General features: G+C 35.9%; 1 protein-coding gene across 7 annotated transcripts; it reads left to right on the top strand.

Annotated features, from left to right (window-relative positions):
- The first annotated feature begins 11 nt into the window (after positions 1-11).
- On the top strand, positions 12-27,465 carry LOC114052459 (centriolar coiled-coil protein of 110 kDa-like). Of its 7 annotated transcripts, none has more exons than XM_027875080.1 (16): positions 13-137; positions 4,010-4,165; positions 8,335-8,463; positions 12,642-14,304; positions 15,723-15,853; positions 18,156-18,333; positions 18,870-19,009; positions 19,237-19,353; positions 19,766-19,867; positions 20,944-21,060; positions 21,744-21,817; positions 22,576-22,638; positions 23,428-23,487; positions 24,041-24,126; positions 25,238-25,346; positions 26,810-26,871. In XM_027875080.1, exons 2-15 carry the CDS (start codon positions 4,025-4,027, stop codon positions 25,303-25,305), a joined length of 3,069 nt encoding a protein of 1,022 aa, XP_027730881.1. In that variant the 5' UTR covers positions 13-137; positions 4,010-4,024; the 3' UTR covers positions 25,306-25,346; positions 26,810-26,871. The 7 variants fall into 7 exon arrangements, with proteins under 7 accessions (XP_027730883.1, XP_027730881.1, XP_027730880.1 ...); XM_027875079.1 differs by having other exon boundaries at positions 13-198; XM_027875078.1 differs by having other exon boundaries at positions 13-202.
- Positions 27,466-27,953: the final 488 nt, after the last annotated feature.

The raw sequence follows: 27,953 nt of genomic DNA, 5'->3' as shown, positions 1-27,953 counted from the left end.
GCGGCAACAGCGGTTGCCAGGTGCCGGCGTTGCCGCCTTGAGACCCGTAATATGGCGGGGAGGAGGAGGAGGAGGAGACGGCGGCGGAGCGGGCTGCGCTGTGTAGATATAGCCTGATCCCTTTGTCTCCTCCCGAGGTTGTAGAGGAAGGAAGAGAGAGAGAGAGTCTCAAGGGGCGCTGGGGGTTACGGAAGGGAAGTAGGTGGGTGCGTTGGGGGGAGGGGAGGGCGCTGGGGGCTTCGCACCGTGCCTGGAGGCGGGGATGAGGCGGCGCCTGGGGCGAAGAGACTTTCGTCCCTGCTCCCGGCAGTCCCGGCCAATCCTTGTCCGCACTGCCTGGCTAGGTGGGGGATGGGGAGGCTAGGGTGCATTTGGGGTAGGTCTTGGGGGTTGATGGAACTGCGGGCGTGGACTGGACTGAGCTTAATGTTCCTTGGGGGTGGGTGGGGTGGGGTAAGGGGAAGATGAATGCCTGTGGGAAGCTTAGGGTGGGGAGCCTGTATACACCTGATTAAAAAAAAGACAGCAACAAAAACCAACACCCAATTCTTTTCAGTGCTGCGAACTGTTAGTATTTCTTTCGCTGTGCTTGGTAGGGGACCTCCCTTTGCTTTTCAATAGAGTAAAAGGGCTCGGGCTTAGGGAGCACTATTTATCAGTTTACTCTTTGTAGCAAGCTCATCTCTTCAGTTGAGCTAGTGTTTGCTGAGTCCTTGGTGTTGCAAAGCTAAGGCTAGGCCTTGGACATTTAAAGAAAAAAATGGAAAAAAAAGTGGCCCTACCCTCAGGAAGTTTAATTTCTACTGGATACAGCAATATGTATACAGATGAGTAAATGTATGTTGATAATTTGAGGGGGGAGAGTTCTGTGGCAAAAGGGTAGATCAGTCTAGGAAGTACCCGAGCTGAAACAGGATGATAGGATTTCCTGAGGCAGGGGTGAGGTGGTGAATTGGGGAAGGAGGGTTTCCCTGCTTGAAAGCTGGAATTGGAATGCTGAGGTCAGAAAATAGCAAATAGGCTAGTTTGGCTGAAAGTAAGAATCCTGAAGATGAGTAGGGTAAAAATGAGTCTAAAAAGGTAAGGCTGGAACCAGGTTGTGAAGAGCTTCAAAAATGCCAGGGCTGAGAAGTTTCTATTTGATCCTGGAGGCATTAGGGAACCAACTGAAGATTTTTGAGGAGGAGGTTGATGTAATCAGACTTATGTTTTAGGAATATTAATTTTGATGATATAGAAGATGAATTGGAAGAGGGAGAGACTGGAATCATGGAAACCAGTTGGGCTATTGTAGTTCAGGTAAGAGGTGATGAGAGCTGATTCATTTGAGTGGAACGGGACAGATGTGAAGGGCTGTTGTGGAGTTAGTAAAATTGACAAGATTTGGCAACTGATTGGAAATGGGGAACAAGAGAGGTCTTTATTGCTGGTTTACCACAGTAACTCTGTCATCTTGCATAGTTGTATTTCTTACCTTTTCTGAAATTTCTGGTAGAAAGGGAATATTAGCTTTCTAGAGTACTGAATTAATAATGAATAGGGTCCTAAACTTATGGGATGGCTAAAGAGCAATGGGAGCAGCTATACAGAGTGAATATGTGCCAGAGGCACCCTTTAAGTTTAAAACTTATAAACAGTAGATTGTGATATGAGTAATTCAGTATCCACCTGTCTAATCATATGTAACATAGATTACTCACTTTTTAAATGGTTGACATTGTAATTTAGAGGTACTAATTTGCCCCTGAGAAGAGGATTGCCAGTGATATTATAATTTTTCTGTTCCTGGATGAATGTTTGAGTTTCTTTTTTGAAGGTCTTGGAAATGGGAATAGTTGACAGATGCTTTCTTCAAATCAAGTTGATTAGTTTCTACTCATAGATACGAGATTTCCATTTCTAAATCACCTTTGCATTTTGCAAGAGGCCCTCTGTAAATAGAATTTGAAACTTTATGTTTGATATGTAGTATTGTTAGAACATTCTATGGCATTTGTTTCCAAGATATTTGTGAGATAAACTTGTAAAACTTGGCAGTTAGTTGGCAGAGACAAAATGGAATGTCAAGTTTAATTTTATTGTTTTAGAAGGTACATTTATTCAATATATAGTGCATGATAAAATATCTGTAAAAGTAGATGTTTTTTGTGGATTCAGTTAAAACTTTTTCAGTATTCACACTTAAACAAGGATCATTTAAGTTTTCTTGCTTTTTTTCTATGAAGAGAAGAGTTCTGTAAGTATAGTCAGGAGAACCTGGGTTCAAATCAGTCCAACAACATTTATTAAACATCTATGATGTACCAGGCATCATGCTAGGCCAGGGGATACAAATACAAAGAATTATATTCTACTGCTTACATTAGCCGTGTGACCATGAACAAGTCACTTAAATGATTTGCACCTCTTTCCTTGTTTGTAAAATGGTCATAAATATCTCATAGGGTTGTTATGAAAAGCAAATGGGATGTAAAGCATTTTGCAAACCTTAAAGCACTGTGTAAAGGTTAGCTCTTTTAATGAGAACTTGAAAGTGTCTGGCTTTGAAATGAGTGTATATAAGTACACATATTGCCTTGATGCAGCAAAACTCATTGGAAAAAATTGACATCAGATTTGTATGATACTATTTGAAGTATTCTTGGGAAATTTTTCAAAGTCAAACTCATGTTAAAAATTAGACTGACAGAAGAAATCTTGTTATTATGAGTAAGGGAGAAATTTAAATAAAAGGGAAACTAAATCTTAATTTTTTATTAATTTTATTTTAATTTCAGGAATTCTTTATTTTTATTTCCAGCTGCACATTAGTTAGCTAGACCTCCCAACACTTTTGCTTTAAATAGCTAAGTATGTGACCTCTGGAAAAATCACTTCCCTTCTTTGGGCCTCAGTTTCTTCATCTGCAAAATGAAGGACTTTCTAGATGATCTCCCAGGTTTCTGTCAGTTATAAAATTCCATTAAATTGTTGTGTTTCTCTGGTCTGGAGTCTCTTTGTTAAATGGTAACTTATAAATCAATACTTAAAGAAACATGGTTTATTGGGTTTCCTTATAATCTAGTATATCTATACTGAGAATATTTACATTTTTAAAAAATGTTTCCATTTCTTTTTAATTTAGCATGTTTTAAGAAAGTTTTTCATACTCTATGGGTATCCAATAAATTCTTGGTTGATTGGTATGAATGAGTTAATTAATACTATAACTGGTTTATTCCAGGTTACTTTTACACATATCATTACAAAGAAACAGTAGAATTACTAGAAGAATTGTTATTTTTGTTATTGTTAAAATTTTCAGTAGTGAAATGCATTAATATATAATCACGTAGTATTTGCATTTCTTACATTCATACATTAGAAAGGTCCTGGCCAGAACCGTGAAATAAAGCATGCTTTCAACATAAGTAAAATCTTATCTCTTTGATAAACCAGCTTCTCTGGCCATTATTTTTAGGAGAAAAAGTTTTATTGGCATGGGTAGGTATAGTTTTTCTTCTATATTGTGCCCCATTTATGAAAGTCTAGTACTATAAAATAAATTGCAACATCTGGAGAAATTGAGGAAGGCATCCAGCATGTTGGCTGAATTTTGGGGGATGAATTCAAGGGAGTAAGTACATAGATAAGATTTGTACAAGAATGTATTGCAATTTGTATCATTAGAGAGAATATCGAAATTCACGAGTTCATAGATCTTTTTTTCGTATCTGAGAGGATTATGTAGTAACGAGAGATTTTTTTTCCCCATTTAATGCTAGATTCCTTTTGTACTTAAAATCACTTTGATTTTTAAAAATTCGGTTTCATGCAGATACCCATAAACATGTTAGTTACACAAAATGCAGAATGCCTGTATATTGATGCCTTCATCTGAGTTAGCTACAATTTAAGTGTCAAAATTATGTATTTAGTCTTCCAAATAAACAATTTTAGTAGCAAGCACTTTAAATTTGGGAAATAGTTTTTCTTCTTAAAAGTGTTAATATTATTTTTATTCTTGCAGCTTAATTGTGTGATAATGGAGGAATATGAGAAGTTTTGCAAGAAAAACCTTGTCAGAATCCAAGGAGAGTCACTATCTCAAGAAACTTTTCCATCAGGTCAACCTGAGAACATTTCACTTATTCGTTTCCATGGAGTTGCTGTGCTTTCTCCATTGGTAAAATTTCTTTATTTCCAGTTGGTGGCTAGGTTATATTTTTTCCATTTAAACAAATGTCTGTTGGTAACATTAATATTTTAGATAGATGAAGTCAATTGACTTGTTCCTATTAGTCTCACCCTTTCACACTAACCAGGGGCAGTGAAATCTATTTTTAACATGTTAATTCATTCTTGTAGTGGCAGTTTGGTATTGTACCATATGAATGGCCTTGGAGTCAGGAAAATCTGGGTTCATTTCCTGCCTCTGAAACATGCTAGCTATGTCAGTACTCAGTCAGCAAGCATTTATTAAGCTCTTAGTTTGTTCTAGCCACTGGACTTAGTGTTGGAGATGCAAAGAAAGGCAAAAATATAGTCCCTGCCCAAGAAGCTTGAATTCTAATGGAGGAAAGAACATGAAAGAAAGTATACATAGAAATAGATAGATAGATAGATAGAAAGAAGATATTCTCAGAAGGAAGATACTAGCTTTGGAAGTTGAGTGGGATCAGGAAAGCCTTCTTTAAAAAAGTGACACTTGAGCTGAATCTTGAAGGAAGCCAAGAGGTGCTGGTGACAGGAAAAGGGCACAGAGTCTGGGGACCAAGGGTCATGTGGGAGGAACAACAAGAAGGCCAGTGTTGTTGGACTATGGCGTACGTGAACTGGGGAAAAGAATAAATAAGAAACCCTGGGAGGTAGGAAGGAGCTAGGTTGTGAAGGGCTTTTAAAAGCCAGAGGATTTTAGAATTGATCCTGGAGGCGATAGGGATTCAGTGGAATTTATTGGGTAGGGGGTGACACAGTCAGTCTTGTGCTTTAGTATATCATTTTTGCAGTTCAGGTTAAGAATGAATGAGTGTAGAGACTTGGCAGGCAGACCTACCAGCAGACTATTGCAGTAGTACAGGTGTAAGGTGATGAGGACCTGCACTGGGCTGGTGGTTGTGTGAGTGGAGAGAAAGGGAAATACATACAAGAGATGTTGTGAAGGTAAAACGAACAAGACTTGGCATCAGATAAGGGCATATGTGGTGAGTGTGAAGGAGGAGTTAAAGATAGTACTGACATTATAGGCCTGGGTGGTGGCCTTGACAGCAGTAGGGAAGAGTGGAGAGTTTGTGGGAAAAGATGAGTTTTATTTTAGATGTATCAAGTTTGTGATATCTACAGAATATTCAGTTTGAGATGTCCAAAAGCCAGTTGACTGGAGCTTAGGAGAGAAACTAGGGCTGGATTTAAAGATCTGGGAATTTTCACCCATTAGAGCTCATAAGATCACTAAGCAAGATGGTAGACAGAAAAGAAGAAGGCCTCGGACAGAACCTTGGGGACCCCTGTGGTTAGTAGTCACGACCTAGATGAAAAACCAGCAAAAGAGACTTGAGGAGTGGTCAGACAAGTAAGAGGAAAACCAGAAGAACTGTTTGAAAAACTTAGAGAGGAGAGGGTATCCAGGAGAAAATGGTGGTCAGTGTCAAAGGTCAGATGAGGATAGAGGAAAATCGATGAATGTGGCGGATTAAGAAATCATTCGTAATTTTGGAGAGAGCAGTTTCAGTTAAATGTTGAAATCAGAATCAAGATTGCAGAGGGCTTGGCTTATATGAGAGTGACAGGAGGGAAAGTGAAGGCATATATTGTACATAGATGAATTTCCCAAGGAGTGTAGCTACTAAAGGGAGGAAAGATAGAAGACAACTAGCAGGGATGGTCAGATCAATTGAGGGTTTTTTAAAGATGGCAGAAACATGAGTGTATTTAGGCAGCAGGGAAGTAGCCAGTAGATGGAAAGAAATTGAAGATTAGATTTGAAAGAGGGGACAATCTTCTGAAGAAAGTGAGGTGAAATGGGATTTATATATGCAGTTAAAGGCATTTGCCTTGACAAAGAAAAGGCTCACCTCTTCATGTGAGATTGGTGAAGGAGGGGATGTTGGGAAAGACATTTGAGTCAACAAATGGCCCCAGTTTTTTCAAATTAGGATGAGGCAAGGTTGGGACAGTTAGGTAGTACAGTAAATAGATTGTAGGGCTTGTAGTCATGAATACCTGAGTTCAAATCTGGCCTCAAACACTTATATGTAACCCTGGACTAGTCATGTTACCTTGTTTGCTTCAGTTGTGGCAAATGGTAGGAGTAACCCAAGATTGGGGTTGGGCAAAGAATGATTGGCAGTAGGACAGTGGGGCAAAGGATTTGAGTGTAGAGGATAGTGTAGAGTTGAATTGATTCATTGAAGGGTCAAGATAGGGAAGAGGATAGGGAAGAGAAAGAAGGTAGCTAGTTCAAGGTTGACATCCTGGGAAAGAACTGAGAGGAGGAGGAGTGAGAGACCATGCTGAAGGTAAAAAACACTAAAGAACAGTTTAGGGGTCATAAAGCAAAGGAAATCATCATCTTTCCTAAACCTATTATTTTTCCAAACTTTCCTCTTTTGAATGAGGGTACTACTGTCCTCTGAGTCACATAACTTTGCAACCTCAATCATCCTCAGCTTCTTATTACTCGTATGCCTTCTGTTGCCAAGACTTGTCAGTTCTGCCTTAACAACATCCTATGTGTCTCTTCCCTTCTTTCCAGTAAGTAGTACTACCTTAGCTTGGTCCCACATCACATTTTGCCTGGACTATTACAATATCCCCTTGATTGGTGTCCCTGCCTCAAGTTTCTCCCTCCAACACACAGCTGCCAAAAAGTCCAAAGTGATAGTGCTAATGCATGAAGTCTGACCTTAGCATATTCAAATGAGATCATGTGTGTAAATCACTTTGCAAACTTTAGTGTAGGGTTTTTTTTTCCCTTTCTGGTGAGGCAGTCGGGATTAACACAGCTAGTAAGTGTTATGAGTCTGAGACTGGATTTTAACTCAGGTCCTCCTGAATCCAGGGCCGGAGCTCTATCCACTGCACCACCTAGCTGTCCCTGCAAACTTTAAAGAATTATTAAATGTTAGATGCTATTATGATGTCTGCTCTAGTAAATTTTAGTGCGCCCCTGTTATGTCTAGGATCAGATGCAAAGTCAAAGGCTTTTTAGGCCTTTAAACCAATCTTCATATTGATTGTATCTGACAGTATGTGCAGTATTTCACACTCTGAAGTTCCTACCTCTGAAATAAGGGAGAGGGAGGTACATTTTCTTAGCTCTCCTCTAAGGCCAACCTTATCATTATAATTGCAGAGTATTCCATTTAATTTCATTGTATCCTCAGTGTTTTGCACATAGTAAGCACGTAATAAATGCTTTCTCTTTCATTTTGTTGTTCTTTCTCTTTACATTGTTTTTGTGTAGTTTTTATTCTGCATACTTCATGCTGCATCAGTTTTATATAAGTTTTCCCATGCATCTCTGAATTCTTCATATTTGTCACTTCTTATTGTACAATAGTATTCCGTTACATTTATGTACTACAGTTTGTTTAGCCATTCTGCAGTTGTTAGGTGCCTACTTAATTTCTAGTTCTTTACTACCACAAAAAGAAATGAAACATTGCTATGAATTTTTTGGTGTATATCGGACTTTCTGTCTTTGACTTCCTGGAAATAGATGCTTTAATGGTGCAATCTCTGGGCTGAAGGGTTTGGGCATTTTAGGAACTTTCATTTTTAACATAACTACAAATTGCTTTCTAGAATGGTTGGGTTAATTTACAATTCCATAAAAGATGTGCCTTTTATTCTACTTCCCTGCCAGCATTGACTTTTCTTTTGTCATCTTTACTAAGCCAGCCTCGTACTTGTTTTAATTTAAATATTCGTAGCTTTTAATTTTATTTCAGATCCTGTACCTTTTTATTGAAGTCTACAAAGATAAAGAGCTAGAAATATACTTTTTCTTGGAATGATGACAAATAGGATCTTTTATCTTTTTTTATCAGGACTATTTGTAGTTTATTTTTAAGGCAAAAATGAGTAGAACATTTGGATGAAGGAATAAAAACTGGTGGATTTAACTGATATTTAACTGAGAACAGGAACTTATTGCCATTTCTGTGGTGGAAAAATGACTAATATCTGGTTGATTTAAGAGCCTTTGATAAAAGTGAACAAATTTTTACAGATTTATTTGGTCACTTAACCACTGGTTTTGTTACTCACAGGTTTTAAAGTTTCTTATTGATCATACACTGTTTTGCTACTAGAAAAAAAGATTTGCTAAATAATTTGATATGTTTTGCACAGCTCACTGTTGAGAGGAGAAAAGAAATGCAGCAAGAGAAGCAGAAAGCACTTGATATAGAAGCACGAAAACAGAGTAGCAGGAAGAAAGCCTTACTGAATCGTGTCCAGGAGATCCTGGAAAATGTTCAGGTGTGTCTAGCCCCATTAGTTTTGATAAAGAAGTTAATTCCCCAAGACATTTATTTATAATTCCTAGGTTGTTAATGATGCACTGTGTTTACCATCATGTTTGAGAAGTCAGAGTTTTTCTTTTTTTTTTTTGGCTACACAAAAAATGTTGTTGTTTGTAAGTGATGACTGATGACTAGTACTTAGATCAGTAGATGTTTAGACAAGGGACCTACACATGAATGTAATAGCTATTGTTTGGGTCTTGTTACTGTTTAAAAACACTCAATTGTTAGTTAAAAATTCTGAATGTATTTACTGAAGTTTACTTTTTGTACTTATTAGCTGACCAGTGACCTCATTTTCATTCTCTGATAAGGTAAATAATCAGTGGAAATTCACTTTTGTTAAAATTATGCTCTTGAGTACCCATGGACAGTTTTCATTAGTATAAATGAAATAGAAGATAGAATTATCTAGATTTAGCAGAGGGCCATTTTATTTGCTTTGTTTACCATTTGCCATTATTAATGTTAAAACTCTTAAATTTGAATAGCATTGAGTTTCTTTTGAAAGGCCATGTAAACAAGTACTAAAAATGAAATAAGGACTCTCACATTGAAAAAAATAAACCCAGCAGCTGCCAGCATATTCAGTACCATAATGCTGTTGGTTACGTATTTTGTTGTTTTCTTAATCCCCAGGGTTTTTGGTTGGTCCTGGGTAACACGCTCCAGTTGATATTAGCATCATGTTTTAGGACATTACCGGGTAACTGCTAAACTCACTGTTGTTTATCTCAGCTAAGTTTCATAACATTAATAATTAACCCACTCAGTGCACATCACAAATTCTAGAACCATAAAATAAATAAATATATATATATACACACTCAGTTGTCATGGAGGCTATGTAGATAATGTCTTATACAATTAAAAAGAAAATTGAATGTTATTATTTTCAAGATTACCAAAATAAATTACATGATAGAAATAGGATTATTAGAGTTAGAGAATAATCTCTTTTAAAAGAACCTTTGAAATATTGGCACTGCAGATTATTTTTATGTATTATAAATCATGCAGGTCTAGATATTTTATAGAAAATGCACAGTTTTTTAAGGTGTTATCTATTATAATCAGAACTTCATGTCAGCTTTAGTCATCATTTGGAATAAAACTATTAGCTATTGTGGTTTCTTTGTCAAAATAATCTGTATTGTTTACAACTACAAATCAATCCATGGCTTTAGTGAACAGGTAGAAGATTTGCTTTTATAGTGGCATAGTGTAGTCAGAGTGGACTGGACTGCATGCCAGAAGACCTGGGTTCTTTCTAGGCCTAGCTTTGCCTTTAACTTTGGGGCCTGAAACAAAATCAGTTCACTTCCGTGTTTCCTCATCAGGAAAATGGTGAGAGGAGTGGTGTGAGATTAAATAATCTCCTTAAATCCCTTCTAGCTTTGTTGTGCTAAGCATGGATATAGTTATTTTTCTTTCTATGTATGGAAACAAGGTGGTATTGTTGTACTGTTTATTACTTACTACCTGGAAACCATTATGTCTGGGGATTTGTAAGGTAAGTGGGGAGGTATGTTATCGTATTTTAGACATCCTGCCATTAGGAGACATGGAGGCAGCACCCTTTTTATAGTCAGACTTGCTTGGTATCAGAAAATGTTCTAATTCAAGTTATATTTGCCAATTATGTGTCTGCATTTTTTTCAGAGAGAAATATTTAGGATTCAAGATGTTATTTTAATGTGTTCTGTGAAAGTTTTCTTGCATTTATATTTTACTCGTTTTTATTATAGTTTACTGTTTAGTTGCAAATACTCTCTGTATATCTCCGTATCCACAAATACCTTCTTTAATATGAAGGTTCTTAACCTGGGGTCCATGAACTTATTTTTTTTTTTTAACATTATATATTATGTATCTTTTTAATATCATGTATTTAAAAATGTTATGTATTTAAAAACATTATTCTGAGAAGGGTCACAGGAGTCGTTAGAATACCAAAGGGGTGTATGACACAAAAAAGCTTAAGAACCCTGGCCTTAGTAGTTGTTTTTAAATGCCACTAGATTATTGTTTAGTATGGTTTGCCTTAAGTAAATTTGTACTTAAATCATTGTTAATGTTGAGATGTTATTAAACTTTGAATAAGCATCTGTTAAGTCTTCTTAATTAATAATGATAATAATGATAACAAATGTTTGTGTAGCACTTTAAGAATATTATTCCATTTGATCCTCACAACAACCCTGGGAGTTTAGGGCTATTATTACTCTCATTTTACAAATTAGAAAACTTGAGGCAGATAAGTTTAAATGACTTCCTTAGGGTCACTCAGTAAATTTCTATGGCAGGATTTGAACTCAGGTCTTCCTGACTGCAGCTCTAGTGCTCTATATCCACTCTATTACCTAGCTGCCTCAATCACAATTCATAGAATGCTTGTAGTCAGATTTGTTGTAAAGAATCAGGAGTCAGGGATCCCCTGCTTTCAACATCAAGTTACTTTACATAAGAGTTTCTTATGGGGGGGGCAGCTAGGTGGCGTAGTGGATTGAGCACCAGCCCTGAAGTCAGGAGGACCTGAGTTCAAATCTGGCCTCAGACCAAACACTTGACACGTACTAGCTGTGTGACCTTGGGCAAGTCACTTAATTGCCTAAATTTGTAAGGTAAGTGGGGAGGTATGTTATCCTATTTTAGACATCCTGCCATTAGGAGACATGGAGGCAGCACCCTTTTAATCTAGCCTGATAAGTAGAATACTCTTATGTAATAGAGATTTAAGATCCAAGTGCTTCAGGTAATCTGTGGCTTTCTTCTCATCTGCTAGTGTTCCTCAAGGTTCTGCCCTAGACCTCTCCCTCTATGCTCTCTCATGAGTTTGACTGTCGTCTCTATCTCAGATCTATATGTTCAACCCAGGTGTCTTCTCTGAATTCTAGTTTTATATCACTAAATGCTTATTAGATTTTTTAAACCGGGTGTCCCAGAGTCATCTTAAACAATATTTCTAAAACTGGGCTCGTTATCCTTCCTTCCAAACCTTTCCCTCTTCCAGACTTTCTTTTTTGTGTCAAAGGCGCCACAGTCCTTCTAGTCTTCCAGGTTCATAACCTTGGCATTATCCTAGACTTCTCACTGTCCTTTACCCCATCCAATCATTTGCCAAATCTTGCCATTTCTATCTTTACAACATCTATCACATCTTACCTCTTCCCTTCGCTCACATAACTACCATCTTAGTCCAGGCCCTCACCTAAATTGTTGCAGTGTCCTCCTTATTAGTCTCCTGCCTCAGGTCATTCCCTATTCCAGTCCACAATACACACTGCTGAGAAAGTAAGCACAAATAAAATAAGCACAATAAAATTAACCACAGAATGTGACAAGAAAAAAAAAAGGTAATTTTCCTTAACCTCAGATATGACAGTGTGGTTCCCCTACTCAGGAAATTGCAGTGGCTTCCTATTGCCTCTAGGATCAAACATAAACTCTACTGTTTAGCTTTAAAAGCCCTTCACAACCTGGCCCCTATATCTTTCTGGCCTCATTGCACATTGTTCACCCTTCTACACTCTGCCATCATCCAAACTAGCCTTTCTTTTGCTTTCCCATGATGCTCATTTCCAACATCCTGAAATGTACTCTCTCCTTAGCTCTACTTCCTAAAGTCCATCTCTTCCTTTAAAGTGCAACTTAAGGGGCAGCTAGATGGCGCAGTGGGTAGAGCACTGGCCCTGAAGTCAGGAGGACCTGAGTTCAAATGTGACCTCAGACCAAACACTTGATACTTACTAGCTGTGTGACCCTGGGCAAGTCACTTAACCCCAATTGCCTTAAAAAAAAATGCAACTTAAGCCCCATCTTTTGCATAAAGCCTCTTCTTATCCACTCAAGTACTGGTGCCCTCCTTCTCAAACTTCCTTGTATTTAACCACGTTATGTTTATGGTGTGTGTGTTGTGTGTGTGTGTGTGTGTGTGTGTGTGTGTGTACTTTTTTTTTCTACCACTAGAACATAAGCTTCTTGTGAGTAGGGATTTTTTCATTCTTTTTATTTGTGACCCCAGCTTCTCGCAAAGAAATACATGCTGGCCCATTTCAGTTAGATAACATTTATAAAACTTAAATGGTGGTGTTCTATAACTAGAATAATCAATTTCCAAATTTTTCTTTGCAGGTCAGAAAAGCACCAAATATAAGTGATTTTGATCAGTGGGAACCTGAGGCAATTTACCTTAATTCAGAAGTCAGAGATTTGGATGTTCCCACTATACTTCCAAAGGATAGTTTGCCAAGTCTTACTGAACAGTCTGCCTCAGTGAAGGTTGAAGAGACTATTGAAATCTTGCCTCCCGATACCATTGCCCACGTAAAACTGAATGGGACAAATTCAGATAAAGGTATAGGAGCATGCGTTTCCATCAAACAAAGTGACAGCCCTAATCCTAACCTGTTGGGAAATGAAACTTCTCCAGAGATATCTTCAGGTGCTTCACAGGAGACTCTGATTGTAGATGATATCCCTAGAAGAGAAGGAGAATTGGAGCTGTCTCTGGTTGAGGAAGCCACCTCAGATCCTTACATGATGAGCCTTCAGAATCTTATGAAAAAGTCAAAGGAATACATAGAACGAGAACAGACTCGACGCAGCATGAGAAACAACTCAAAGAAGAGCGTCACCGAGAGCCGCTCGGACAAAGAGAATGATGCTGTTAAGACGAGTGACTCTGGGAAAGAGAATTCAAGGTCTATAAGCAAAAGTTGTAGTTCAGTTTCACTTGATAAACCGAGCCTTAATAAATCAAACATTCTTCTCCAAAGTGCTACCACCCAGATGAGCAGCGTGAGTGCATTAGCTTTAGCCAGCTTCTCCAAAGTGGATATACCCACTCGAATGGGTACACCAGCTCTTCTGGATTCGGATGAAGATGAAGGTTTTAAAGTCACTTCCACTTTTGATCCTGAAAGTAGTGTTGTCAAAAGTTTTACAGGTTCTTATGCCAAGTTACCTAGTCCAGAGCCAAGTGTGAGTCCTAAAATGCATCGAAGACGGCCTAAGTCTTCATCAACAGGTCATATACTTATAAATAACCCAATAAATGCCTATGAATTGAGTCCCAAAGAAAAAGGAAGGGCCATGGATTTGATCATACAAGATGTCAATGAAAAAACAAGTATACCTGAGTCTGTGCCAAAATTTCCTATTGATTTAACTGAAGTTTGTTCTAGCAAAGCTCATATTGTCAGCAAAAATGCTTCTGAAACTGGAGATGAAGAATCAGTCTTAGGTAAATCAAATGAAATATGTCAACATTCAGTCAGCCAGTTAGAAAACAAAGTCATTCATGTAATTGCTACGATGGAGGGTCAAATAGCATCTGATGGGAGAGAGCCATACAAAACAGACAGTAATTGTACTATAGTTCCAAAATTGCATGAACCATATGCAACTAGTCAGTGCATAGTAAGTCAAAAGTGTGGAATAATGAATGTAATCAAGCCAACTAGTGTGTTAGAAAAAAACTGTAATTCCCAAGTGGAACTGAATAAATCTTATGATGTACAAAACCCATCTCCACTACTGATGCAATGCCAGAATAAAAGACAGCAGATGGATACACCAAATGGGTCCTGTGGAAATGAACAGTTTGTGGAAAACAGTTTTGAGAAGGTTAAGCGGAAACTGGATTTGGATGCCGATGGCTTGCAAAAAGAAAATAGCCCTTATATCTTAACAACTGAAACAGCTGAGCAGGAGAGACGATGGATACAGGAAAAAAGATTTCCTAAGGGATCTGTCTACATTAACAAGAATGAGATGTTAGAAATTAGTTCCAGAGGTAAGGGTACTCTAGAGCTTTCATGCAGTTGGTGCTAACCACATAGCAAATGGCAATTTTTTCATAGATATCTTTAGTTTAAATTTTGAGGGAATTGTTTTAACCTGTGCGTCGTGATATGTAGGAGTGAACCGATCTGGCAAGATAGTCTGTAATTAGCAACATTATAATTTAATGAGTTTTTCCTTATTCATATGGACTTTCTTATTTAGATTATAAAACTTTAGGTGCCCATTTGAGGTCCATGTCATGTCCGTACTGTAATGGTATTAGAGATGAGATATTCCTAATGACAAAATAAAACTCTTGCATAGACCATCTTTTATTGATTTGAATCTGGTACACTGATATATGATCTTCCATTTGGGCTATAGTTGCTATATCTGTTTTCTGTGATGTTCGCTGCTAGATTTGCAAGGTGCTACTTTGATATCATGTTATTAGAGAAAAATTATAAATAGGAATGTGTGTAATACATCTAGAAGCATCTTGTGAAGTGTTTTTAAATGATAGCTTTTCTGTTAATTATAATTATTATTCTCTCCCCCATCCTGTCCTGCATTATCAGAACTCTTAATGTCCCTTTTCTTTTTATTCAGTCTAACAATATAAAGTATACTATATCAAAGCTTTTGATGCTTGATATTTATAATTGTCATCACTAACAAAAAAGCTTGATAGGAATAGAGTAAGTTGGGCCATCTGACATACTCAGAACAAATTGTGAAAAAACCGTTGTAATAGCTCAATAAATACTTACCTATCATGCAAATTTTTCTCTATATTCACAGTAAGAGAACATTTCTTTGGGTTTAATCAAACGATAAGAAGAGTGCTTCACTGTACATATCCTTCATTTAAATTTAGTAGCATCTCATGATCCTGACATTTAGTGGGTTTATTTTGAAGTTTCTTATTTATACATTCATCCCTTTTTTTAATATGTTTGGAATTTCTTGTATAATGTTCTTCCTTAGCACCCCAAACTCAAGTCTTTGCACCTTTGAAATAACATACTGATAAAAACAAAAACAGAGGACCCAGAGGAGAAAGAAAAGAGATGAGAGAATAAGTTCAGGTGGCTCCACCTTTTATATGTAATGCATTTATGGAGTCTTTGTCTTCTAGTGGACTAATGTAAGACAGAATTATGATGGCACATGTTTTGCTTTAATTCTGACATTGGTGGAAAACATCAAATGAGCAAAGGTAAAGCATTATGGGTATTTATTAGGTAGCATCAACATGGAGTTTAGTGGTGAAATACAAAGTGGTAGAAAGTGGAGATTACAAATCTTTGGAACATACTTTTTGTGTAATTTGAGAAGACTTGGTGCAATAATGCAAATAAAATTGATACTGTAAAATGTATTTTAAAAATGCACTAAGTTTTCCAAAAAGAGCATATTTCTTTGCAGAAGGAGAAGAGAAGCTAAAAAATAAGATGTTGGCTTTTGAAGAAATGAGAAAGAGACTGGAAGAACAGCATGCTCAGCAGTTATCAATACTTATAGCTGAACAGGAGAAAGAGCAAGAGAAATTACAAAAGGTGAGGAATTATGATACAAGTGTGTAGAGGTGTTAAGTGAAATTTAGCACAATAAATGTGCTTTGGTGTTTTAGAAAATTGGATTGTAAAAGTGCACATTTGTAGCATTTTTGTGGAAAGATGGCTTTATATGAAATGATTTGATATCTGAGAATGAAAGGGAAATGTATAACATGTCCAAAGCATAGTTTGCTTAGTGCGTAATCCAAACCTTTATTTCTACCACTGTTAAATAAGGAAAGTCTTTGACTCTGATACATCACTGTGATATGGAAGAGAGCCTGGGATGTCAAAGGCTTTGCTAATAGAGAATAAGCTATTTTAGCTTTTGAGTATGTGCCTCTTGACTGCATCCATTATCCAAGAAACAGCCTAGCTAATGTCAAAGAAACTGATCACTCCAAGGTGCTAAATTGTTTTAGCTATGGTAACTCTAAAAATCATCTGCCAAGTCATCTTTTTTCATAGGTCTAATTTTTGTTTGTATTCAGGCAACTCTTGAATCTTATATCTGTCCTTAATCTCTTCCTTAACTCAAGTGCTGTTATCTCTAACTAGTTTCTGAACATTTCTACTCTTCAGCATCTCAAATTCAACATGTCCAAAATAGAACTCATCAATTCCCCACAATATCCTCCAAATTTCCTTATTTCTCTTGGGGACATCACCCCTGCTCATCCTTCCCTCTTGCTCCATTCCCCCTGCCCCACCAATATCTAATCACTTGCTAAGTCCTGTCCATTCTACTTCCACACCTTAAAATCTAGACATACATTTTTAGACATGGCCTTTGTGGAAATTTGTTTTGCTTCACTATGCATATTTGTTACGAGGATTTTGTTTTGTTTTTATTTTTTTAAATTATTGTGGGGGGAATGGGAATGAAAGATAATAAATGCATACAAATAGTTCTACCTCCACATCATCTCTGAAATCTATCTCGAGTCTCCATTTGTGTAGCTACCATTGTAGTTCAGGCCCTCTCTCCCTCTCACTTTTGACTAATGTAATGGGTTCTTTTTTTTTTTTTTAATTTTAAGAAATGTGTGAAAACCTTTAATGCCATGTTACCCCTTCCCCAAACTGTTTCATAGAATTGAGAGATTTGCAGGTTTACCATCAATAATCCTGTTAGTGTTAAAGACTAACTGTCCCTAATAAACGTCTGAGTGGTTGGGATGTGGGGACTAGTTATAAAATAAAGGCTCGTTCATGAGTTAGAAGCTGGTTGTGCCAGGGCAGGCTTCATCTTATTGCACCAGCGCTTTCTGTCCACTGGCTTAGTCACTTGGGCAGATGAAGGGAAATTAACCCTTTACAGATGCCCCAGGGTCCCACAAGACCCATTTACTTTCCTCAAAGAAATCCCTGATATCATCTTGCTTCTGGGTCCTCTGCACCCAGGGCAGCCATGGAATTTCTACAAAATGACCAACTCACTGGACAGAGCTGCCTTTTGATGATGCCGCCCTCGTAAATCAGGATGCCACAGCTATGCTGGCATGACTGGTTCTGCCTGGACTATTTACCACCTCTGTGACCTCCAGCAAAGGCCCCTTTCCCCTTGTGGGAGGGCTTTGTAATAGCTTAACAGATATCTTTGCTTCCAGTGTCTCTCCTCTCCAGTTCACACAGCTGCCAAGATAATCTTCCAAGGATCAAGTGTGACCATGCACAGCCTTGTTCCAAAACATTTAATGTTTCCCTGTTCCTTCTGGGATAAAATAAAAAGCTGTCAGCCTGGCATTTGAGATCCACACATTCTGACTTCAACCTACCTCTCCAGCCTTATTTCATATTACTTGCTATTATGGATTTGACTGTTCCTTCTCCTCAACATTCTATCTTAGTAAATCTGCACAAGCAGATTTGTACTTCCTTCTCATCTCCATCTCTCGGAGTTCTTATTTTCTTTCAAGGCTCAGTTCAGGTATCATTCTCGAAGTTTTTCCTGACCCTTCCCCTTCATACCCACTTTATAGTATTTTTCCCTCCTCAGATGACTTTTTGTATTTACTTACCTGTGTCCATTTTTTATTCCCCTCCCTCAACTGCCCCAAAAGAATGTAAGGTTCTTGGGTGAATGGGCTTTTGCCTTTCTATTCCCAGCTCCTAGAATGGTGCTTTAAACATAAGTGCCTAATAAGTGTTTGTTGTATTCGATTTACTTTAAATACACTGAAATTTCAAACCTGTATCAGAGGAAAAGTAGACTTCATTGTGTGAATAGATTGATTAGTTAATAAAGGAAATGTGTTTGAACATGAGAGCTGGCATATCATAATGGACTATTAATCTGCAGGAAATCAAAGAACAGGAGAGAATGTTAAAAGAGAAGAAGGAAATTACAGCAGAAACACTTGAAGTGAACCTTAACAATGCAGTGGAATTAGAATGGAGAAAAATAAGTGATGGTGGCTTGTTAGAAACAATGCTATCACAAGTGGACACTCTCCATATTGGAAATTCAAATACTTCTGGTAAATATTTAAAGCCTTTTCCTTTATTTAAAATTCTCCTACTTTATTTGATACAGAAAGTGGTGTATAGGTCTTTAAGAAATATTATTAGATGATGGCTTTCCCAGGTTACCTCCATCTGCCAACTGCTTGGTAACTAGTGAGAAATGAAATGCTGGCAACTGTCCAGGTCCTTGTAAGCAGGTGTTTGAATGGAGAGTAATCACTTTAGTGAGGGAAGTATCCCAGCCTGTGTTCATTCATGTGGCAGGTGACATATGGCAAATTAAAAAAAAAATTGTCATCCTCAGAGTGCTCTTACACTATATCTAAGGCCCTGTCCCCTGTGATTTCCTTTTCACATCATTTATTTTCAAAGTGATGGTGGGGTGTGTGGGGGGGGGTGGTAAGGATTTAAGAAGTTGTTATTCCTGGCAAGAGCAAAGCTTGTACAAGTGTGATTATTGCCCATAATAATCTATACTGATTGGTGCTGATAAATGTATACTGCTTTATGCAGAATTAGGTATAATCTACATTTTTAACCTTTTCTCTAGGTTTGACAAATTCTACCCTACAACATAGCTTTGGTTCTACAAGTGAAGTACCATTCTACCTCTGGGGATCGTCAACTAGTGGTTTGCCCAAAATCCCAGTAACAAGGCCTCCTGTAAGGGGCAAACCCAGATGGTCTCAGGTTAGTAAAACTATTGTATATATTTTTAAAAGCTCCGTTATTCTTTCAGGCTCTGCAAATGAACATGTGTACTTTGACAGTACCAGTTTTAAACATTTAAAATTATTTAAATATGAAACTATATAAAATGTAAAAAACAAAAGAATTTGTTTCAGTACCTCATTACAAGCCAAGGAACAATTCTGTAATAGAAAATCTTAAGAAGTTTGTCCTTGTTTTTTTTAAAGGTTTTTAGTCTAGAAGTACAAGCAAAATTTGACAAAATAATTGCAGTGGCAAAAGGATTTCTTACTCGTAGGCTCCTGCAGACAGAAAAAGTGAAACATCTCCGGCAAACAGTAAAAGTAAGAGCATTGGTATAACAGTTTTTATTTTATGTAAGTATTTTTCCCTTTTTCTTTCTTCTACCCTTAATCTTCTGTCACCTTCTGCAAGTTGGAAGATAAGGTTAGAACTCAGATAAAATAATTTATGGAGTAATTGTGTGCTGTTGCTAAGAGAATTCATTGTTTCTGCAGCCTAAAATTAGATGGTGCATTCTGTTCTTTATTATCCTTTAAGATAAACATAATTTGATCTATAATGATAGTTTTCTGGACAGATTTGGGGCAAATCAAGGTATAATTCTTCATATAGTAAAATGAAACCTGAGTGGTTTAAATACTATAGATGGAAGGAATAGGAAAAGAAGGGGGACTTCAAAAATCCTATGAATATTCATAGATTCCTTTTCAAAAATTTCTTCAATCTTTACAGGATACTATGGAGTTCATAAGAAGTTTTCAGTCAGAAGCTCCATTAAAAAGGGGATCTGTTTCAGCACAAGATGCTTCTCTCCAAGAAAGAGTGTTAGCTCAGGTAATTGTGTATGCATGTATTAGGCATAATTTCTAAGTATAACATGATCAGGGCTGTTTTGCAATAACATGGTTAGTATGTCATAGTCAAACCTTACAGCAATGTAGCAAAATCTTATAGTAGCTGATTCCAGGAGGCACAACTCCTGGCTTTCCTCTAAATGGTGGGAGCATGAAGCAGCCTGCTTGAATCTTTAATACTGAGAGCCTCACAGGAACGTTGACCTTTCCTGTCCCCCAATCTTCTGTGGGACTCCTGCTCCAAAATGAAACGAGAAGGGGGCAGCTAGGTGGCGCAGTGGATAGAGCACCAGCCCTGAAATCAGGAGGACCTGAGTTCAAATTCGGACTCAGACCAAACACTTGACACTTACTAGCTGTGCAACCCAGGGCAAGTCACTTAACCCCAGTTGCCTAAAAATTAAAAAAAAAATTTAAAAATTAAAAAAATGTATAAGCAAAATGAAAGGACAGAGCTGGTAAGTACTAAGAGAACATAGAGAACAAAGGTATGAAGTTTGGGGTCAGGAGGACCATTAAGGGAATCCTTTCTTCTTTCTCCCCTTTTCCCATACACCTAGCCAGATACTTTTGATGCAGAAGGCCACATATGCCACTCTGCTTGCCAGGTATTTAAAAAAAAAACAAAACCCTATAGATTTCTGGAGTGGAGAAAGAAGAAAGTTGTGAGGCAGGGGAACTAAGTTTTACCTTTATAAAGGTTATATAGTCTCAGATCTTTGTAGCTTTTATAATCTAAATTCTAGCTGCCAAGAATGTAACTCACACTTACATCTTATTTCTCTTAAGTGTCTGTAATATATGTTTTCTTAGAACCAATCATTGGCCTAGGAAAGTTACCTTGTATTCTATTTATTTTTCTGAAATTTACTTTGTTGACTAAGTTAGAATTTCTCTTTTATTCACCGTCTTTATCTGAACTATTTATGTAAATGAAGAATATGTATTACTAACATTGGAAAAGTTTAAAATGTTCTTCAAACATGTCCTACTAAGTTATTGTTAAGCTCTTTTTTTATAAAAGGTACAATTTCTTCTTTTTTGTTTCAAAAATAGCTTCGAGCTGCCTTATTTGATATTCATGACATATTTTTCGTAATGGATGCAGCAGAAAGAATGTCCATTTTACATCATGATCGAGAAGTGCGTAAAGAAAAAATGCTTAGACAAATGGTATGTTTAATGCAATTAATGTAACATTTTATTCAATGAAATCACTCAGGATTTTAACATTACTTCAGTTCTCATCGAATAGCATCTAAGCTCTTCTCAGAGATTTTGAGGCATAGGTTGCAGTCAAGAATGCCAGCTACTCTGGTAACTGTAGAGATGCAAAAGAATATGCAGTATAACCCTCTCACCTATCAGGATTGCGAAGATTTTTAACTTGATTTTGAAAGGCTTCCTTTTATGACGCCTGGAAAAATCTGCCTAACCTTTATTGATTTTTCTAATCATCGCTTACCATGTAATTTTTACACCTGCAACTAATTCAGAGAGCAGAGCAGAAAGTCTGACCCAAGTAAATCTGAAAAGGCAGCATTTTAAAGTAGCAGTTTGGTGTCTGATTGTGAATGAATTTGTTGACAAGAGATGAATAAAAATGTGAAATCACATTTTTTGTAGTGTGCATATAGACAATAAAAATTTTTTAAACCGTTTACCAAAATAAGTTAGCCAGCAGATTAATTCCCAAGAGAGATCATGTCAGAGACATGTAAATTCTATTTAAAAAAAAGATTTTTCAGTGAAAATTGATAGATTCCTAGATGTAGTAATGCAAATGCTCAATTGGTCCTATCACATATACATACTTACACACATATGTACATACATTTTTTTTTTTTCATGCAAAGGATAAAATGAAGAACCCACGAGCATCTCTTTCAGCTGCAACACAGAAATCTCTGGATAGGAAGAAGTACATGAAGTAAGTATTGACATAATCTGTCTTTTTTTTTTTTTCTTCAGTCGTATGAAGTAATCTTTACTTTTGGTCCTCCATTATTCCCCGTTGTTCTTTGTATTTAAGGGATTAAGAACCAATAGCTTTTCCCAATTGACTAAAATAATTTTAATTCATAGAAAGTATGTCCATTAAAATAAGGTTGTGAGATCTGAATCCATCTTAATATGGTCTATATTTATTTCTGGCTTGTATTTGTCTTATGACTTTTACATATGCAGCTAATTGGGAGGCCAGAACATTATCATTAGTATTCAGTCTCAGCTTAGTATTCAACTAATTGGTCCCTACATTGAAAGTCTCAGCTTTTAGACAAATTCTGCTTGTGACTTCCCAAATTAAAAAAAGTTAGTGAGAAAAGACTGTGTTTGGGAAAATGTACATAGAAGATCTTACTAATTGCTTTTTTTTTTTTTTTTTTTTTTTTTTTGGTGAGGCAGTTGGGGTTAAGTGACTTGCTGAGGGCCACACAGCTAGTAAGTGTCAAGTGTCTTGGCTGATGCCATATTTGAACTCAGGTCCTCCTGACCCCAGGCCCAGTGTTGTATCCACTGCACCATCTGGCTGTGCCACTAATTGCTTTTTAAAGTTTTTCTCTTACAAGAAGATTATCTCTTCAGCTTACATAGTTTTGGCCTGAAGTAATGTATTTTATCTGTGATATTTATAAGCATATTTTTTTTCCCCTCAAACACACTCTGTGTCCTGATTTTCTTCTTTAGGGCTGCTGAAATGGGAATGCCAAATAAGAAAATTCTCATCAGACAAAAGCCTTCTGAAACAAGGTGACTGAAAATAACTGAAACTATTCCTTTAAGAAATTATTTTTCTTCTCTGAGAAGGAATTGTTTTCTATTAAGTCCTGTGCCTGCTTTCTTTTCTTTCTCTCTTTTTCTCCCTTCTTTCTTTCCTTCCTTTCTTTTTTTCTTTATCTCTTTCTTTCCTTTCTTTCTCTTTCTCTCCCTTCCTGCTCTCCCTACTTCCTTCCTGTCTTCCTGTCTTCCATTAGCAGAATATTACCTGCTTACATAAAAGATTATAGACTTGGGGATTACATAAGAATGTAATAAGGCTACAATCACAGCCACCAGATAATAGCAAGAACATAATGAGGATATGCTTGGGAAATGCCTCTAGTGGAAATTTTAGTCAGTTGTGTCATGATTTAAATCCAGGCCTTTTTTACTGCCTTGGTAAAGTCACTTAAAGTTTCTAACTTGTTTTCCCTTATTGTAAAATAAGAATAATATATTCTTTCAGATTTGAGAAGATTTGTTAGTCACCCAGAGGAACAAGGGATTAATGCTAATTTTAGACAACATTCTTTTTCATCATACAGTTTTCCATAGGCCTAGTCTATTAGTAAATAAATACTGGCTGCCATGTTTGACACAGGTGCTCCTGTTTAAGAATTCAGTAAAAATTGGTTGGACATATCCAAGAAAACCTATTATACAATTAGCTCCTAACTTAATATTTTCCTTTAAGAAACTTAACATTTGAAAGATAATATAAAAAATCCAAATTTAATTTGTTTATTTTTTAGTAAACTGACTTATTTTCTTTGTTAACAGAGTACTTCAGCCAAGTCAAGGACAAAATGCCCCTATTCATAAGCCATTCTGTAGACAAGGGTAAGAGCACTGTATACATTTGTTTATATTAGAAAATATTTAAAATAAAAGGCAACTTTGAGAGGAAATTATTCATATTCATGATCAATGTTGCAAATACTTTTAAAACATCATTACTTATTTTTGGTTGCAAAAGTATATTTAAATTTTTTCAGATTTCTTTTTATCTTAGAAAACAGTTTGAAAGTAAATTGGGCATACTGTTGTGTATTGTGTTTTCATTATCATCATGTTTTGCCATGTGTTTTGCATTCACTTCATACAGTTTTGGTTCCATTAACAACAATGAAATACTAGCCATATAAACAGCATTAAGACTACAGAGGGATATAGGTCAATATAAATGATAAAGTATAAGCAAAGCTTTATGTGGTTGTGGAATGTGGATTATATTTTCTCATTAAGAACAAGTATAGCTTCCTGCAGGGTTTCTGACTGCTACTGTGTTCCTTTTTCAGCTATTCCTACTGAACAGTATGATGCTTATTTTCTTTCTAAGTTACAGCATTTAGACTTTAATGTGTAGCTTATTAACTTTTCTATATTTAATTAGAACCCCTAAGACATCAGTGAAGGGGGTTGAGCAAAATAGAGAGAAGTCCTCAGACAACAGAATGCGTAACAGAGTGCGTGTTTCAGGTGTGTAGAAAATGAGTTTCTGAATCTCATTTCATTGGAAAAAAGTGAGTAAGATGCTCAAATCCACATCATTTAAGTGGAATATATTGTTTTCTTTTTCTTGCCACTATAACTTTGGCATGTATAGTAAATCATTCCTCATCAAAGGAATGTGTTTCCAATTTAGTGGAGTTGAGAGGGTGGTGGAAAATTAAGGAAATATATGATTATAATCTTGGTTTCTAGAAACATCTGTATCCATAGATTACCATGTAAACTTTGCAGTTCAGAAAAAAGTATAAATTGTGAATTATATTGCCCCCTTTAAAAAATGAATACAAGGCAATAACTGTGCTGTGCCTAAGCTGCCCCGAATCTATACATATCTCTTGTTTTGCTGTGGGGAAATGTATGACCTTGTAGTTTGTTAGTATAGTATGGTAACTACAAATAAGGAAATAATTATTTGTTCTCTTCCTGTCTCCCCCAACTGCAAGATCATTTGGGAGGAGAATTTTTTTTTTAGAAAAGTTTTTTTCTTTTCTCCTTAGTTTCTTATACAAAACAGAAATTCCAGTTAGTTATCCTTAGGTTTATTACAGGGAGCTTGTTTCAGAACTTTATTATATCGTGGCAAGAAGACAAATACAATATTCAAATGTATCTAAAGCACTTATAAAACCTGTTTTTGTTAAATATTAGTTCTTACAAAATATTTGGGAATTATTCACTAAAATTATGTGTTACTAATGAAAATACCTTTATTAACACATAAAAAAGTTAAATCTAACATGTAATGTGGAATAATTCTTTAGATTAATACTAATGTTCTAACAAATATAAAACTTGACAGTCACAGAATGATTAATGTTAGTGTTCTAACAAATATAAAACTTGACAGTCACAGAATTTTCAGTACTTAGGAATAAAATCAGTCATCAAAATTAAAAAATGAGCACTGTAAGGTTTTTTTCATGTTACATTGTTAAATATGAGTTTAACATTAAATATCTTAAGAGATCATAGCTTTTTGAGATGAATACCAAATTTACAAATATATAATTGATCATAGAATATTACATTTGGAAGGGTTCTTAGAGAGATCATCTAGTCCAACTCCCTCATTTTTCAGATGAGGATACTGAGACCCAGAGAGGAGAGATAATGTCCAAAGTCACAGTTAGTTTGCAGCAGAGTTAGGCCTCAAACCCAGGCCTGTTGACTCTATTGTACCATACTTTGTGAGTATAACTCTTCATAGTGCATATGTAGTATAATCCACTTTAAAACAGAGCCATTTAAAATCATATGATTTATAGTAAGTGAGGTTACGTTAAAGGGAATTACATATTGAATATCATTTAACCCCCAAGTACATTCAGAATCTAATAGTTTAAATGATGACCAAAATCAGGAAAAATTTCACAAAATGACTAATGCATCTTCTGCTGTTTTTTAAAGGCCTTGGAACTATCTGGAATCCCTCTAAACATTATAGTTCTTTCCAGGATCTAAAGAGGCAAAAATTTTGATAAATTCCTGGCCATTTAGAGTTCTTAGAAATAGGGAAGTACTGGAAGATTTCTACATATTTCCTGATTGTAGTATATAATTTGTATGTGTTTTTTAATCAAATATTCCAGTTGACAACTATGAATTTTTTCCTATGTTATATCTTCCCTCTCATTTCATCTTCAAATGTTTGATTGTCACTTCTGATTCATCATATTTGTATGATCTGCACTTACTTAATACCACCTAATTACTTAAGTGCATATCAGTCAATACTCAACAGTATATAATTTGACATATATATAGTCACTGGGTTTATATATAAAGTATTTACAATCATACGGATTTGTATCACAACCAAATTACAGATGAGTTTCACCCTTGAAATGTAAAATTAATGTGCACCTGATTGTATACTAAAATTAATTTTAACTGTTTTCCTTACTGTTCTCAGTATCCTGTTCCATAAACAACAGTATTAGAATATGACTTTTGATTTATATATGATCCGTGAATTTATTTACACTGAGATCCATGCAGTTCTCTTTAAAAGAGAGCGTTTCCCTATTTACAATTTTTATTTCCCAAAACATACAGTTTATTCTAATTTTAATTCATTCTGACTTGACCTGCATGGAGAATGTATGCTTTGTCATTATAGAACTTTATGTGTGTTATACTGTATTGTATATTCATAGAATAGCAGAAATTGAAATCTCAAATAGAAAATTTAAGCTCTGTAGCAAAAGTTGTGAAGCTTATGGAGGCTCATTAATAATCTTTGTCATTCAAATTGAAATTAATTATTTCGTGCACATCAAAGACCTGTGATTTCATCACTGCAGGAATGCCCATTGGGAAAATTCCCTCCATGTATGTGGATTATAAGCCATGGATAACTTTTTATCATAGAGTATTAGCTGAGGCTGAGAGCCTAGGCTTACATAACTTGTCCATAATCACAAAGCTGTTAAGTGTCAGAGGTGGTATTTGGTATTTGAGCTCAGGTCTTCCTGACTCCATATCCAACACTCTAGTTATTATGGCATGCTTCTCCCAGTCTTCTAAGGTTTCAGAATACTGTCAAAGAACTTTTTTAGTTATTTATACTTAATTTGATGGTTAATGACATACAGTGTAATTTAGAAAGTAATAATTTATAGAAAAAAAACTGGTTTTATTTTGTTTTTAGGAGCATATGCAGGAAAAACCCAAAGAAAGCAGCCAAATGTTGCGACAATTTAAGAAGACAACATTCACTTGGATAAAACAATGTGGTCGTGCTCATCTATTTTTTTCTGCCCAAGAAAGTAAAGTGGAATGTTGAGAATTATTCAGTAATGTAGAGAAATCCTACTCTAAATCCATTTTTTCAGTAATAATAGGTTTAGGTGGGGAAAGAATACTGAAAAAAATACTTCAAGTCTGTGTTTTACCTATGTAGTCAAAATTTTGATATTTATGTGTCTAGGCTTGCAAAAGATGTGTATTTTCCAGATTTTAAGGATATCTGAACTGTTTTTGTGAAAGAAGATTGAAAAGATGTGGTAAAATTTTCATCAGTTGAGAAAACACATTTTACTTCTAAGAAACTTGTCTATGCTATTGTATTTGGTAAACAAATTTCATGATACCTTGTTCCAAAGGAGAACAATGTAGAAGCATATTTTGTTGTTTTTTTTAATTTTTAAAAACGATTTTCATTAGACTCTTAATGGAGTTGAGTCCCAATTTGTAAATTTTACCATGGACTAACAGGTACTTATGTAAACTGGAACTCTGGTTTAGGGAGCATAAATTGGATGAAAATTAACATAGAATAAAAATTTGGAATATTGTTTTTGGTCATAGATGCCTAATTGTTTTTCTTCTGGATGCCTGTATGCTAACAACAGACATATTAAATTTCCATATATGTTACTAATACTTATTAAAGCATTTTCATAGGATTGTCACTTCCTTTTATGGAGAGAAAATTTTTTGAGAAGACCATACAATCTTCTTGAATATATCATATTTAGGAATGTACTAAATCCACTGTAGTTTAAAAAAAAAAACAAGTTAATGCATGCAATTATATTTTCTATTTGGGCAGAACAATTTTTTTCCAGCAGTCTTGCTCCTTTGTGACATTATACTTTTTCTAGGATACTTAATTTTGGAGAGAATAAAAGGATTGTATCTAATAAATCCAAATTTTCAAATACGGGTTTATTTTCAATGTATGGATTAATTGTGTGTGAATATATGTGTGTGTGTGTTTGTGTGTGTGAATATGTATCTACACACACACACATAACACACGCATTATTATATATAGACAAATACCTATGTGT

This window comes from Vombatus ursinus, unplaced genomic scaffold (genome assembly GCF_900497805.2).
Source record: "Vombatus ursinus unplaced genomic scaffold, bare-nosed wombat genome assembly UNPS02014807.1, whole genome shotgun sequence".
NCBI classification, from domain to species: domain Eukaryota; kingdom Metazoa; phylum Chordata; class Mammalia; order Diprotodontia; family Vombatidae; genus Vombatus; species Vombatus ursinus.
The sequence above is the reverse complement of the archived record's forward strand: the minus strand, read 5'-3'. Positions and strand labels throughout refer to the sequence as shown.

Coding starts and splice junctions, on each gene's coding strand:
- LOC114052459 (XM_027875075.1), top strand. CDS start 1,270: ATGGAAACCAGTTGGGCTATTGTAGTTCAG. Junction 14,305..15,722: donor GTTAGAAATTAGTTCCAGAG/GTAAGGGTACTC, acceptor ATTTCTTTGCAG/AAGGAGAAGAGAAGCTAAAA. Junction 23,488..24,040: donor AAGCCATTCTGTAGACAAGG/GTAAGAGCACTG, acceptor ATATTTAATTAG/AACCCCTAAGACATCAGTGA.